The sequence below is a fragment of the Anoplopoma fimbria genome, chromosome 23, assembly GCF_027596085.1.
Source record: "Anoplopoma fimbria isolate UVic2021 breed Golden Eagle Sablefish chromosome 23, Afim_UVic_2022, whole genome shotgun sequence".
NCBI classification, from domain to species: Eukaryota; Metazoa; Chordata; class Actinopteri; order Perciformes; family Anoplopomatidae; genus Anoplopoma; species Anoplopoma fimbria.
This window is the reverse complement of record NC_072471.1, coordinates 18369405-18386544: the sequence shown is the minus strand read 5'-3', so window position 1 is coordinate 18386544 and position 17140 is coordinate 18369405. Positions and strand designations below refer to the sequence as shown.

General features: G+C 42.5%; 1 protein-coding gene across 1 annotated transcript in view; it reads right to left on the bottom strand.

Moving 5' to 3' along the window:
- LOC129112420 (DENN domain-containing protein 5B-like) overlaps nt 1-17140 on the bottom strand; it is a 66743-nt gene that overhangs the window by 19360 nt on the left and 30243 nt on the right. The window contains 2 exon segments of the mRNA XM_054624513.1: nt 6292-6970; nt 11482-11591. Of these exon segments, the coding sequence (XP_054480488.1) occupies nt 6292-6970; nt 11482-11591 (789 nt within the window).

Here is a 17140-nt window from a genome sequence, read left to right as displayed (position 1 = left end):
ATGTCTAGCTTCAAACTAACAAGATAAGGGTTAAAAAGGCACAAACGCAGAATCCAATAAATCAGTGTCAACACACTTCCTTTTTCCCTTTATGTTCCTCATATTTACCAGGCTCAGCTTTTTTCTGAACCGAGGATTCCTTAGCTTCTGGTCCCTTCTTGTACCTTACATATGTACTGGATTAAAAAATGATTACAACTACAAACGTGTCCATGCTGAAATCTTTTCCTAATGATCAAATCCACTAGAATCGTGGATGCAGAAGCTACAGATGCAGTTTGACTTCAGGGTGTGTTGCCGTTGACCTTCCACCTTCCTCTTATACACACTGAGATGAGTTAACCTGTGCAGTGCTGCTGATGAGCAGCCACACAACCACACACTGTCCCTCCCACGGTGGCAGGCGGCCCACAAAGGAGTCTGAATAATGGATGAGTGGAAACCAACACAATAACACAGTGAGAGCATTGTGGGGTTAACACATCAGCAACACTCCCTCACAGCTTATTTTAGCCATGCTAGCAGTGCGGTTCTGTGGAGAGCGGGTCCACCACTGAAGTATCTCAACTATTGGATGGAGCGCCAAGGCGTTTTGTACAGACATTCATGTCAACCAAAGGACCGACTTGTCTTCCTGGATGTATCTTACTATAAAGCAAGGAATCTATCTGTCCATCTGTCTGTGTCCTTCACATACCTCAAGAACTGTTCAACTGATTTACTTGTATTATTGTATTAAAGGGGACCCAAGGGTATGCAGCATTGAATTTGGGGCAATTTGGACAGACGACAGATTCAATTCCTTTGAAAATATCTGCAAAGTGGTCAGATGCTCATACTGAACTTTTATTAACATAAACCACCTGCTTGGTTGCTGACCTGATGATTTTTAACCATCATCAGGTCAAAATTTCACATCATCCAAATACTTTGGTTTATGACCAAATACCTGCAGAATAATAATGACATTCCTATTAACTAACTTGCCATTTCTAAACAACAAAACGTTACATTCATGCAACACAGAGTAGAACCACACCTCTGCTCGTGTGTGTGTGTGTGTGTGTGTGTGTGTGTGCGCGCTGTATGATTAAGTCTGTTTTAGCTTTCTGTCAAGTCTGAACAGGTTCAAAGGTTTCTCCCACACACACCCCTCTGTGGGAAACACAGCAAAAGAGTTTTCTTGTTAGATCAAATCCTCTCCTACCTGTTCCCTTTCAGGCTCACATCACACCAGGATCAGTTTAACCTCAGCATCTCAGCTGGATTCATGAACACTTTGTTGTTATAACCTGAAGTGTCTCCAAAAGTGTGATATTCTTTCACACCGCATATATTTCACACTCCTCTCCTCTCGCTGAACAGTTTTTCTTCCCCACGGGGTGTTCCTTTCAAAAAGGGGTGATTCATCTTTGACAACATTTGCTGCGTCGCCAAAGAAACTCCCTTTGAAATACAACAAGTTACAAGCGCCTGCGATAGGTGAGCAAGCATGTAATCATATAAAAAGGGAAAAGATCTGATATGGCAAAGCGTAGCTCTGCAGAAAGCCCCGGCAGAGGATGCTGAAAAAAACAGGACGGGACATGTTGAGTCATTGTGAAAGTGTAACTGTGCATCAGGGACTGGTGAACAAAGACAGCTCAAGTCTCACAAGGGAAGGAGCTAGCAGTCTGTGGTGAACAGCACACATCAGGCGTTCTTCAAATGCAGAGATAGTACACTTTAGCTCGGCTGCACCATGACAATGCTGCTATATCACAAAAGAGTCAGAGAGTGACTGTGTGGAGGGAAGACTGGAAAAAAAATGTAAATAAAAAGAGGCTTAGAGGAGCATCTCATCCTACGGCAACTTAAAGAAACAAGAAATCACTAATACTGTGTGAAAACCTTGGTCAATCACGGGTCAACTGACCTGACAAAGGTTAGTATAGTTTGAGCAGAATGTTACATTAAAGGCTTGGTTCACCCATGGCGTCACCCACACACTGTCTGATTCAACTATAATCATGTTCATACTCGCTCTCTCTTAATAATCAGGTGTCAAGGTCCCAAGCCAATGGGGAAGTGCCATAATCTTGAATGCTTCATTGTATTGGTTTATATATTCAGTAAATGACGGTCACATTAATAGTAAAATAGACCATAAAGCAGGTAATGCTTTCGGGAGCTGCTGCATTGTGATAGACAGGTAGATACCACAGCTGTTGGTTGGGACTAAATGGTAAATGGACTTTCAAATCCATTCATACACTGATGGCAAGATGCCAACTGCCATCATTAACCATTCATACCAATTCATTTGGCGTTAAGTGTCGACAGGAAAGCCGGGGATCGAACTGCCAATCCTCTGGTTGAAGGACGAACTAGGAAAACCATTTCTCTACGGATCTGTTTTTTTGTGCTCAGAGGCATCGTCATGTTGAAACAGGAAGGAGACAATCACAAAGAAAGTTGGAAGCACACACACTGTTGTCTTAATATCAATAAATGGTTTAGCATGAAGTTTTTCCTTCATTGGAACTGAAAGCATGAAAAAATATACCATATACTTTGCACCAAATAGTGTACACGCAGAGTGAAAAGCTCCTTTAACATATTGGTAGTCTGCCTGCCAGGTATGTAAATGAGCTACACTGATTACCATACATGACATTAATGAATGCACCACCCTCAGCCCCCCCACTGTACCCCATGATTAGAGGAGTACCTGGCCTGTCAGTCTCTGTCCCTGTCACAGCCGATAAGTGTGTGAGGACAGGTAGGGGGCTGATGATGCCTCTATCCGTCATGGTGTAACTGCTTGTTGATGGATTAGACGGAGCGTGGGAGCATATGGTTGGTGCAGCGTCTCATTAACATCCAGGGAACGTTCTACATCTTTCCCCCTGAACTGAACCCTTCCATCACCTGCCTCGGGCCAGATGACGCTCCGTGTAGGATTCCCCCCCTTTGTTACAAACAAATCAGGCCTCGTTTTGGACAGACACGTCACACAGTCAGAGCCTGGCTGAATGCCAACGGAGATTCCCGATGAAAAATGACAAACAGGGGGATGTTTTTCTGTGGATGGCGGTCTGGTTTTAATCGTTTCCCTCTAGGAGCGACTTCCTTTGACGCCGACAGTGATGAATAAAACACTGAGACCCATTTTTCATTAAAGGGTGACGGGATGAGAGAGGAGCAGGCGTGTTTTTCTTTCTTTTTGTTGAGACTGCTTCAGTTAACATTTTTAACACTGCTCTGCCTCAAATATCCCTAAATTTAGCAGATTTACAGTCCAAACTCATGAGACTTGACATTTTGGTGCTATGTGATCATTACTGTGGTTGTTTTTTTTCTCTGTCCCAAACATCATCGTAACAGTCTGGGCGGGTGTCCAGGATGGATGTTCACCTGATGGACCACCACCTTTGTTCTAGCTATTCACACTAATGCTAACCACCCTGTTTTTTTTAAAGGAATAGGTTAATATTTTGGGCTGTACACTTTCAGTCTCACAAGCTCTCATTGTTAGCCAAAGGTTGAATCAATCCCATGTCTGAACATGAAGTACAGAGATGTAGTTAGCCTAGCTTAGCATAAAGACTATACACCGGGGTAAACAGCTTGCATGGCTTTGTCCAAAGTTCAATAGTACACCTTTACCAGTGGTTCTCATCTTTTCCGTTTTAAGGACTATAAATGGGGAGATAAAGTGGTATGACATGGGGCGGATGTGGCTCACGAAGTAGAGCGCTCGTCCCGCAACACCAAGGTTGTTGGTTCGAACCATGGCCTCTACGGCCAACATCTGCATTTAAAGGTCCCAAAGCTAGAATCAAAACTGATGATGCCTCCTTCTGAACAAAAAACCTGCAACCGGCATGCACTGCAAGTAATAGACTGACTATTTACATTAGTGTTTCATAAAACCCGGCTTCAAAAAAAATAAAAAATAAGTATCCCTTCCAGGATAAATTTAAGTTACTTTCACAAGAATTAAAATGTTCAAACAGAATGTCAATATACTCTCCAACAAATGAATGCTACTGAGCAACAAGCATCATTTTCACTAATCAGTTCCTACTGATATGTCTCCATTTGAACTCAATAGGTTTCAAAGCTTATAGTGGTCTGCAGTAAACATGCACATGCAGCAGCTCTAGATCTTGGCTACGTCAGTTGGTCACCTGACCCTCACCTTGCATGTCAAAGCACTCCTTCGATACTCTCCCAGCTCCAGAAGTTTGGAGGCTTTGTTGTTTATAATACTATGACATAATAGTATAGTACTATGACCAGTATTCTGCATCAGAATCCCATTAATCAGGATTAATGTCCTCCTTTAACAGACACAGTTCAGAAGGATATACAGCTGCTCCTCCTGATTTAGGCTGATACTTAGTCCAACCTTCTCAAAGAGCAGCAGACTGATTTCACTTGTTCACCTCTTGCACTCGGTCTGCTCCACAGGAACGGGCCCACGTACTGCATGCATGCTGCAGACTACCAGAGATGCGTGGTTTTATTTTCGGGTTATTTTCGGATATGAGGATATTTAATGTGCGTGCAGAACTTTTTCTATTTCCATGACTCATCAAGGGCAGAAGCCAAACAAACAGAGAGTGTTGCAGAGTGATCTGCAGAGCAGACCGGAGCAACGAAACCGAGAAAGAGTCGGATGGATGGGACGTAGGACGAAAGGCGATCTCAGTCCGTGGAGAAGCTGCTCCTTATGTGAGCTCCTCCGACGGTGCCTCACTGCAGCTGTGAATAATGGATGAAGGGAAACCTAGAAGAGAAAATCTGATCGCTGCGCACAGTAAGCCTCAGTCTCTGAGCCGCCAAGTTTTAACACACTGTAAGAGTTTCTCTAGCCTCACAGTCTGCATCTACGTTTCAACTAAATGTCTCCAGTGAAAAGTCAAAAGAGCCAGCCACTCCCACTCGCATATTTAATACATTCTCTCTTATATCTTGTCTTCATCAGAAGTTTGAGTTGGATCTTTCCTCTTCAGCAGATTCCCCTGCTGGGCCAACAGAGTGGTCTGATTGAAATGAACAAGGAATCTATTGTTTTTGGACTGGGTGCACTGATGGGCCACAGTAGTTCTCTCTGTAGTTCTGAAATACTAGAGACTGTCTTCCAGCGTATGCGCTCGGACTCTGCCTATTTTCAAACTCAATCTTTATTTTAATCTTAACTACACATGTTTTAACAACTGCATCTTTAACGGTTGTGATGTAATCGCAGTGACAGAATCTCTCCACAGACATACAGACAGATAAACACCGGGAAAGTATCTAAACCTCCTCTCTGGTCGTCTCCAGGACCAGATTTCGCCATGACGACACACACACACACACACACACACACACACACACACACACACACACACACACACACACACACACACACACACACACACACACACACACACACACACACACACACACACACACACATTTGTATTTGTGAAAACAATACTAGTCCTGGAACTCATCTGGTTAAGATTAACAGTGTAACATAAAATATGTTGATATTAATGGATGTTGTCACTCTTATTGTTATTCTTTCATTCGCAGAGAAGTTATGCACATTTTTATCCAAACCGTGGCCATCACATGCTAATGGTTTTAAAGTTCCTTAATGACTCCATGCTGCATCTGCTGACCTTGCTGATAAGCAGAATAAATAACCACAATAAAACTGCCAAGAAAGAGATCTCCTATTTAAATCTAAGCAATGCAGTCAATATATAATTATATATACATTATTATCGCTTCAAAAACTATAATAATCACTATAACTAACTATTCCTCCCTAACATCCCTGTACATGGTGCCTTTTTTTCCTACTGCTCCTTCCTCTGTCATTAATTATATGAGGACCAGTCTATGCTCATAATCAATTATGTCTTCATGAGATCTTCAATCAATAGACAAATAATGTTCAGTCAAGCGAAGTCAAGTTGAATGAATCTGATTCTCCCCCCAGAGCCAACATAATGAAGATGATTCACTGACATCACCACAACAGTACAGTGAGTGAGTAACCTGTCAGTCTGCAGGACTTCATGATAACACTGCTTGATGTTTGTAATAAGTCAGTTTAAACTAGAATTGGATGACAGATAAAAGGCAATATGTTCATTTATGTCCCGCATCCAAAAAAAACAAAAAACAAAAGTGACTAAGTAACATATTCAGATCCCAGTTGCCATTGTGTGTGTGCCTGTGTGTGTGCAAAAACTTCTGACGGTGCTGAGATCAGTCTAATCAGCTGACTGTATTTACAAGCGCCCTTACCGTGCGAGTACAGGAGGATCTGCATCTCCAGCATGGTGCAGGTGAACACCTGGACCAGGTTCTCCACTCCCAGCAGACTGAAGGCCTCTGCCAGGGGGAAGTCGGCCAGCTGCAGCTCCCCGAGCCCGGGCCGCTGGCACACGATGGGCTCGTACACCCCGTGGAACTTGAGTGAGCGTCCCGGGGCCGGCAGCGGCACCTCGTACAGGATGTTGTGAACGTAGCTCTCCAGTGGCAGCGGGGGGGCGGCCGCCGCCGTCACGGCCCTGTGCAGCTGGGACAGGAAGCGCCGGCAGGCGTGCATGAAGGGCATGGGCACGATCAGGCACAGGGCCTTGGACACGTAGAGGGTGTCCCGCGATGAGTCGTAACCGCCCGCCCGGCGGGACGAGGTGGTGGTGGGGGAGTCAACCTCATCCAAACTGCTGGCTAGGGAGTCCATGCTGGAGGAGGAGGAGGAGGAGGAGGAAGGGGTGTTGGCGGTGGCGCTCTCTGCATTGTGCATCTGGTAGAGGGTCTGCATGGCGGAGCAGATCTGCGGGCTGGTCACCTCCTCGTAGAAGGTGTGGACGAAGCCGTAGGTCCGAGAGCCATCCTCCCTTGTGATGATGAAGGAGTGGAACTGCGGGTCCCGCTGGTCCGTCTGGGTCCTGAACGACAGGCCTTTAGGCATACACAGCTGCAGGGGGAGGGGGGGAGAGGAGGTCAGTCACTTCAACACGGGACATTGTCAATTCCAGTTAAAAACACTATTTCCTTTATTGAATCATTCTGATGGCACATGTTTTTGTTTATGGAACCCAGGTGAGAGTTGGTGTGGTGTAAGCTAGCTTTTCTTCAGTGTCACCAGGTCAGATCTGGGGGGTTGGAACCGTTGAAGCACGCATGACGGTCGACCACACGGCCTTTTCTGATACTATCAAAGTTGGCATTTTTTAAAGTCTACACATAAACTACAAATATTTTAAAGATATTAATTGTTTAACAACTGAGAGTAATTACAAAGAGACAAATCTAACTCTGGTAAATATCTTAAGGGGATTGTTATCTCTGCCGGCAGATCATGTGCTTGGTTGAGTGCGTGTGTGTATCCTTCTGTCCGTCCACGGCTAATCTTGGACCCAGAACCTTTCTTGTTTGTTAAAAAAATGTATTGTTTTATATCGTCACAGACTGCTGACTCCTTGCTCTTCTAAACCAGCCGGTTGGAGACTCGCAAGATCAACCACAGCTTCAGTAGAAAAAGGCATTTCCTGAAATCAGCTGGGCTAAAAATAAGCCTTACCGAGTCCACATTTTGGCATCTGTGTGGCTCGAAACTGACATCTATAGAAAAGTTTGGTCTCATTTTGAAATGGAGCATCAGCAGATTAATTCAGTACTGATATGTTATGATCCATCAAAGTTACGAGATGAATAAATCTCAATTTTTATTGTTTACTCCATCTTGACTGAGGGAGCCAGGAGGCACACTTGAGTTAAATTCAACTCTTCTACTTTTCTAGTTTTTTATGTTTTAGAGGACAAAGTCAACTTGGCAAATTAAAATAAATTAAATAATGTCTAAATTAATGTAATATAAGGTGAGGAAGAAATTATTTTTTTATTTGCGTTTTTTTTCCTTTTTATGGTGATCCAGATAGTTAACCTTCCACTGACGATAGCCTTTTTTTTTTTTATTGAAGTCACATTTTGAATGCTATTTAGTCCACAGATGAAACCTGCAAAACAAAACAATGAACAAGCATGTCTGATCACTGAACTATTATAAAGATTAGCCCACTGACTCAAGAATATTGAGGTTCAAAACTTGACAGGGTGGGAACAGAGGATGTCGTATGCTGTAAAGTCCTCTGAGTAGAAATTTGTGATTTGTGATTTTGGAATTTACAAATAAATTGAATTAAAGTGTCTTTGGCTGTGAGGGGTTGGAAGACTAGAAAGGCACTATATAAATGCAAGAAGAACCATTTACCATTTTTACACTTTCTAAAGCAATATTCACAAGTTTTAAATTATACTACCACTGATATTGATAGTGTGTGCATTACAGCCAAACTCTGTGCCAGATCCATATAAACTGCTGATATAAACACACAGTCAGCAGCAGCCTGTGATGAATCTGACTTATGAGCCTCATTATGTTTATTTGGCTGCAGAGAGCTGAACAGGAACTAATGGGAGAAAAGAGCTGCTCCGTGCCAACACACATAAACACATATCAACGTGCTCTGCCAATGCACATACATATGTATGAGCTTTACAGTCTGCACACAGTACAAACTCATACATTAATCAAAGTGTGACCGTTTTTTTACCTTGTTTCTAAAAAATCCCATTTATGAACATTTGTTTGAACAAAAAAACAACAACACACACACACACACACACACGCCTGGTGACCTGATTGGATTAGGCATGAGTCATGTGTGTCACTGATCAGTACCGTCACTCAGCCTGTGTCTGTTATTAGTCACCGCTACCATCACGTCTTCCAGTTCTGTTGTCTAGTTTCTCCTGTCAGCCGCGCCGAGCTGAGGAACGTAATGCTGTGTGACAGAGCAGTGAGAAATGGGCTCCAAATCTCTCACAACGCTGCCATGAAATTTGGCAAAATCAAGAGTCAAATAGGTATCGACTCGCCGCCTCAACAATCGCTGAGCAGTATTAGTGAGAAGCAACAATGTGACAGTCCAGGCCTGATGTAACAAATATACATCTGACCTCCATGACGCAGGAGACACAGCGCAAAACACTACACATTCTGACTTTCTTCTTTAATGATAGAGGACTGAGTTCAAAAGCAGCAGAGGAGGTGCATATGGGTTATTGTTCACGGTGCAGGAACTTCAAATATGTTTATATTGGCAAAGGTTAACTAGAGCTCTGGAGGGGAAAATGTGACCCAGATAAACAGTGGGGGGGGGAAAGAAGATCTTCCTGTGGAGAGATCCTGTTTGTGGTGACAGAGGATGGTAGGTAGTGGTGCTATAACGGAGCGTAGTTGATCCAGGTTCAAAACTTCTTCCTCTTCTCATATACAGTATATGGTGGTAACGGACGACTGGATTAGATTTGATAATGAAAAAAAAAGTCGAAACTAATCAGAGGGAAATGCTGGAACCATTTTCTACAGTTAATATAGGAAAAAAAACTTTAGGGGAGAAAACGAACAAACGAATATCACCCAGTTGATTATCTACATGATGACAATTTTATTTTGTATTACAGGTGCTCTCAAAATGAATGGTTAAATATATAAGTATAAAATAATAATTCCATGTTCTTTGTCTTTATACCTCGGCATAGTCATCCCCCTCTATTTGATTCTTTTAGTGAGCATCTTACATTGGGTGAGGGTTCATTACCCTCCCCCACTCCATCATCCTCATCTCTCACCTTGCAGCAGGAGGAGGAGGAGGAGCTGGGATGAGAACATTCCAGAGAGGAGAGGATGATGGAGGTGTGGAGGAAGAGGGGGGCTGTGTAGGTGAGGGAGAGAGAGACAGAGAGACAGAGAGAGAGAGAGAGAGAGAGAGAGAGAGAGAGACTGCGGGAAAGAGAGAGAGGATACAGAATGTCTCTTGGTGGGTCATACTCGACAGCTCGTAGTCGCCCGGGAGTCGGGTTTCGGACCCCGCAGCGCTGCATAATGGCCCGTTTCCATGCCGACGTAAGGCGAGAAGCGCGGCTGAATTATTCAGCTGCGCTGACGCCGGGGCAGGTGGAAAAATGGGTGGTGACCACAAGAGAGAGAGAGACACGCCAAGAGCCAAACATACACACACACACAAATACATACACACACAGATTTCCCGGTTGTTCTTCCTCTCAAGGTCACCGTACCAACAGTTTAGCGCTTTCAGCAGGTTGTCATCAAACAATCACACTTTTCACAGAGTATTCAAAGACTCTCAAGGTCTGGTTTAGTGAAACAGAAGGACTTTATGTTTGTATACTTTAGGATATGTCACCGGTGGGCTGATACAGAGGATTCACAGAGGTCTCTATCTCATCTAGTCTGTTTATTATTTCGTTTCGTTAATTATGTGATATGGTGAAACATAAGGTCCAGAGTGATAGTAAATGGACTTGTACTTGTATATTTCTAGTCTTCCAACGACTCAAAGCCCTTTAACACTGAATATCAGTCACCCATTCACACCCATTCATACCCCGCAGGAGCAGACTATGGGAGCAACTTTGAGGTTTAGTGTCTTGCCCAAGGACACATCAACATGGACTAGCAGAGCCGGGCATCGAACCGCCGATCCTCTGATTGAAGGACGACCCCGCTCTACCTTTGTTGTTATTGTCATTTCTCTCATTTCTGCTTCCCATCTCCTAATCTTGCACAATAGGCAGCACGCTCCTGAATCAAATACATTGTCACTAAAGGTGTAACAGAAAACTCCCGTTTTTTTTTTCTTTCACAAAAATATCTGCTTTGGATTTACACCACAATTGCTACGACAGAAGTCATCTAAAAAGGACTCATCTACAGTAGTAGCCTCTTTTTTTTATGTAAACATCCACTGAGTAACATGGATGTACAGTAGGGATGACCCTGATAGTCGAGCATCTAAAGAGCCTGAATCGACTGCCATCTCTCAGTCGAAACGTCACAGCAGGAAAACTGTGGTCATGAAACAAAGGATCATTCCATTCTCGCTTTAGGGGTGATGAACGTCTGATTCCTAATAGAACTGCTTCATTTCTTCAAATAAATATCAATAAAGAGCCTATTTTGGTACAAATATCACCCTTTCGATTATATAATGTTGAGGAAAATTTGACTCGTGTACTTTAAATAAATCTCCTCAGTGAGTGTGAATAAATCAGCATGTAGACTCAGGTGCACTGTCCAAATTTGTAGGAACATCAGGGTGCATCTTGTTGATAGCCTCAGAAAGACTTAATCACACCAACACCAGGCTACTGTTTATCTCAATATATATGATCGCTCCTTTACCCAGGATCCCTTGAGAAGGCCGTTTGTCTTAATCCAGGGCCTCTATGTTCAAAATGTGTGGTTTTCCCATAAAATTAGTGTCTCTGCATCAAAATGCTGGTTTAATTAATCAGCAGTGTCCTCTGTAAATGATTCCTGCTAGACGTAATATTAGACTCACAAGAGTTGACTCTCACCCATTTACTCATTTTACACAATATAATACACAATCCACCTACCATGTTGACAGCATCCTGGTCGAAGGGGTTCCACTCCACGTTCTCAGGGTAGCGGGCCAGAACTTTGGACTTAAACGTCCTCTTCAGGGGGCTCTGTTCGAAGTTTTCTCCTGGAAGGGACAGAAGACGTAGAGACAAAGGTAATGATGCATCGGTCAACACATCAGCATCATGTCGTCAAGTTTACCAACCTCCAATACAAAACAATCTTTAACATATTCCTGTGATGCTTTATATTCATGTTAATACACAATAACTATAAGTCATTCAAAGGTATGTATGTTTCTTTGTGTTATATACTTGAATATTTATGGTCCAAGTGATCAGGAAAGTGTCAGAGGGAACGCTGTTATGTGTTTTTTTTAAAGACGTGACAGCCAGTGAAAAATAGTCGATAGACTCCTTTCCCACTGTCAGTAGAGCGGTAGACTCATGGGTGTATAGAAATGTATAGACTAGCTTGCCTTTCTTTTATTTTTATTTTTTAGTTTGACATGAAAACAGGTTTACTGATTCTTTTTTCTTATATTTGTTACTTATTCAGTTGCTGATTGTTTGAAAAGGGGGAAATAAAAACAACGGTTTTGACAAGTTTAATCTGTTTCTGTTGAGTTTGAATGGAGTGTGTTTTAATGATAGATCCCTGTCGTTTTTATTTATTGTATATTCACTTCAACGCAGGTCACATAGAAGTGCACTGGCAATAGGACCATTAAATACCGTTTATGCTCCGGGAATGAATGCTGATTGTAATGTTTCCAACTGAAGACCAAAGCCAGATGTCAGTGGGTCTTTTGTCCAGTGGGAAAGGGGGCTTTAGAAACATGAAAGTATGAAGCTGTGTAGAATCAGGAGCACTGGCTCTTTAGTTTGTACAGGACTATGTAGTGCAGCACTGGGAGGATGACCTCATCAACAGTGCATGTCACTGACAGACAGTCTGACTGTAGCATGGAATTCCTCTCTGTCAGCAGCTGGACTGCTTTCCCTGGTCACCCATATCAGGACACACACACACACACACACACACACACACACACACACACACACACACACACACACACACACACACACACACACACACACACACACACACACACACACACACACACACACACACACACACACACACACACACACACACACACACACACACACCTTGAATAAACCTTAAGGTCTCTTTCAGTCCTTTCCTCACTGATCAACCTCCAATAAAAACAGTGAAATAAGAATTATGATCAGCTTCTTTGAATGCAACATCTTCTGTAAAAATCTAAAGACCAACAACAAGTAGACAAAATGCAAAATGTGTCATCTGTATTGCCAGATCAGATAGTATGGGTGGTAGAAATAGGGACTATTCCAATGTTAACAACTCTCGCGGGTCCACGTCATCAAGGCGCTAAATCATGAAAGGATTACATTACTGTGGAAAAATGTAATGGCTACAGAGTAATGACAGCGTTAAGATGGTTTCCTATTAGCCTCCATTTCACCATGCAATTCTCTCAAGATTGTATAGTTCATCGTTATTAAAAACTGCTTTTATCAATGTTCCTACCACAACCACCAGCGTCCAAACAGGAAGTCAGCGGTAAAAGAGTAAAGCAGTAGAGCCGCTTGCTCGATTCGATTGGCTGCCTCGGTCAAGAGTGTCATTGACGAGCAACCTCCGGTTCTGCATTCTTTCTTCTCACCATCAGGGGGCGTCTCCGCTGGTTGTATAGAAGTCTATGAGAAAATGACTCTACTTCTCTCTTGTTTATTCCCTCAGTTAACATTGTAAACATGAGTTTATGGTCTCAATCTCTAGTTTCAAGTCTTCTTCAATACAGCATGATGTTCATTTAGTAAATTATGGTCCATTTAGAGTCAAATAGACCATAAAGCAGGGTATGCTTTAGGGCAAGGCTACTGTGATTGACAGGTCGCTGTCGCTAGCAGAGCCATATATGACGTCCCTACGTGACCGTCAAAATATGGTAACTTCCGTTCAATGGATGAGAAAAAAACAACATGGGGATGGCCATAATCCAAGATGGCGCTGAACTCGAGGCTTCCAAATTGCAGTCCACAATTCAATGGATGACGTCACGATGACCACGGCCATTTCTCATATAAAGTCTATGGGTGGAACTCCGCGTCTGCTGCTGAATCGGTCTTGGTGTGATCATCCCCATACGGCCTTTTGTGATGTATGGCACATTTATTCACACAAAGTTTTGTGACCCTATGCTGTCGGCAGAAGTACCGTGGACCGCCATTACTCTGAGCAGAATTGGGAATTAATTTTACATTTGAATACAGATCTTGCTTTTTTTCCCCTGATGGTCTGAATAAGTCCCTTAACGCGTCGCCAGTAGTCGGCTCTGACGAATCCAGAGAGTGGAGTCAGTCTGCAGACTCAGTGTTCAGTGCAGCAGGAGCAGTGCTTTCACTGACATTGATATACATCGTTTAGCGCCAACTAGTGACGCCTAGCCTGCCTATTTTAAAACACCTGTCTTCTTTCATATACTGAGATACTGACGTGTATTTCATTGTATCTGTGTGTGTGAGAGAGAAAGTACATAGCAGAGCCAAACTGTGTCTAATGCAGCCCCAACAGCTGCTGCAGAGACAACAGCTGTCCACCAGAGCTGCTTATATTATCTCACTATCACACTACGTCTAACTTTTCCCCCTGTTGCTCTGGTTGATTGAGAATAGAAATGTATGTTGCCGCTGGGCTTATTCTAAATCATGTTTTATAACGCCTTATGTAAAATAGAAATACAAGGAGAAGCACAAACACACAAATCTTTAGGGAAATATAGGATTCAGTATAATGGTGTCTTTGACAGCAGGGACATCACTTGTTCCGGATAAAACAGGGTGCAATAAAAGCTTAAGTTACAGTCTTTACATAACCTCTTTTAATAAGCATTTCTTTGGTTTTACGGGTCTGTAATTTTCCTGAAAGTTAAATTTGTATTCTATTTTTTTCCAGAGTTTTGCATGTTCTGATAACCTACTTTCCACTGACTGGCAATTGCTTTGGAATAATACTTTAGAACCGATGAATTGAGCACTGTACATATTTCATCTAAGTTCTTTCCAGGAAATAATTCCTTATTATGGACCCTTAAAACCAAACCAAACGGTTCCTTGAGTACAAAGTTGATCAAAAGGTTTTTTGTAATTTGGGTAAACCAATCACTTTTAAATCTCACAGCTAATCCACACACCAGTGACCAGGTCTCCAACAGTACTGATAAACCTACATTGATTTCCGATGAGTGAATTGGCTCTGGGACTCAGAGAACCGGTGTATTGAATGTCTTATAATTTGGGCCTTTTTATGATAAGAGCGGATCAGAAGGGTAGAGAAGAAGGGTGCAGGATAGAGGAGGAGGGGCAGACTGATCGGCTGGAACGTTTAGTCATTGATCAGTCCAACCATTACCGGATCAATAAGGCTTTTGTGTGAGGACATGGCAAACACAATGACTCACTACAATGATAGTAAATACTCAAATAGTAGCCAGGGTCTTTATCCCACCTGTAGAAGCCTTTATATGACACAGTTTCACATTACATTACATTACACTCGTTTTGTAAGAAAATGTGATCATATTCTAGTGAAACTCAAGACTACAGATAAATTCACCATTAGGTTCATCTGCAGCACAAAAATTGAAGGTAATAAAAAAATGACAAGAACGCGGGAAATCAAATTAGGAGAGGAACAAAGTAAACACACAAGTATCGAATGAGTGAAGGAGAGAAGTCATATCCAAACATACACATGGGAGCTGCCCACTGAGCTGCTGTGAGGATGATAGTGGGGCGCAAAGCGAAACCAATGAGGTTAAATATGAGGAGGTAGAGATGAAGGAGGAGGGCGGGCCGATATAAAGTCAACGGGCGAAAGAGCACATAACTCTAAAAGCTTTATAAAAAATAAAAAAAAAACGTCTCAACAAATTAAATGCTAATAATTGAATAAAACCGCTGGTCATTGAATTTTTTTTTAACAAATGTTACTCAGACAGTAGGAAACAGGGGATTTGATGGGGACTATTTTCAGCTGCGGATAAATGGACGTTTGGTGCTCGAAGGAGTATTTCTGGCGGTAAGACAGTGTTTGTGTGATCGAGTCAGAACGAACTACAGTGTGTGCATGGTAGAGCTGCAACTAATGATTATTTTAATTGTCCATAAATCTGTTGATTCATTTCTTTATTAATCGATTTGTTGTTCCGGCTAAAGAAATGTTTAAGTAAAACCAGAAAATATTCACATTTAAGAAGCTCAAATCAAAACGATGAATTGCTCATTAAAATAATGGCCGATTAATATAATAGTTCACAACTAATCAATTCATTGATTAATCTTTGCGGCCCTAGTTCATAGTAATGCAGGAACATTTCACCCAGTGCAACAGTGTGGCTCACTGATGTGCTTTTAATAGATTTTTTTTATAAACAATGGATATACTGGTTATACAATGGACAATACTTGTTAGTAGATACAGTCATTGTTGGTTTGGCTCTGCATGAGGGACTTGTTGACAATGACAAACATTTTAAAAGCCAGCAGACTTCATTTTAAAATAGGTACCCTGTGGAGCTTTTCTTGTGAATAAACACAGTCATGTTAACATTCAATGTTTCTCACTAAACTACATTGTGTGTGTCCCTGAAGGCCTCGGGGTTTGAGGGAGAGAGAGAGAGAGAGAGAGGAGAGAGGAGAGAGAGAGAGAGAGAGGGAGAGATAGATAGATAGATAGATAGATAGATAGATAGATAGATAGATAGATAGATAGATAGATAGATAGATAGATAGATAGATAGATAGATAGATAGATAGAGAGAGGAAGGTAGAGAGGCATCGCCAGATGAATAATGAAAAGGGCAGCTGACATTTAAGGAGGCTCAGCGGACAAAACAAAGCTAAACATTGTTTCACAGTCTCAGTCTGACTGTCTGCCCTCAAGTCCTCTCAGCTCCTCTGCACCTGAACACCACACATCCTACTGCACTGTACGTGAGGGATGAGAGGACATTTAGACACCTGATGAGGAAATATCTGATGTGGTTTAAGCGTGTAAAACAGCAGCACAGCGGCCTCAGGCTGTTGTCTACTAAATTCAGGAGGACATACTGCACTATTTCTTTTTCTATCTTTTTGTATGTCTCTCTCAAACACACACAGATCCAAATACATCATGGTTTCACTAGTTATCTGTTTGACCCAGGAGGTCCGGGCTTTGTGTCTTCCTTGAAGCCCCAGCGAGGCGCTTAACACTGACAAACAGAAAATGACATGGAACAGATGAAGAGGGGAAGAAAGATGGTAAATGGACTGTACTTGTATAGCGCTTTTCTAGTCTTCCGACCACTCAAAGCGCTTTTACATTACTAATCATTCACCCATTCACACCCATTCATACACTGATGACAGGGGCTACCATGCAGGGTGCCACCTGCCCATCAGGGTCTCTCTAATCATTCACACCCATTCATACACCGATGGCACAGCCTTCGGGAGCAACTCAGGGTTAAGTGTCTTGCCCAAGGACACATCGACATGGACTGCCGGAGCCAGGGATCGAACCGCCGATCCTCTGATTGGAGGACGACCCTGCTCTCCACTGAGCCACAGCCGCAAAGAGAAA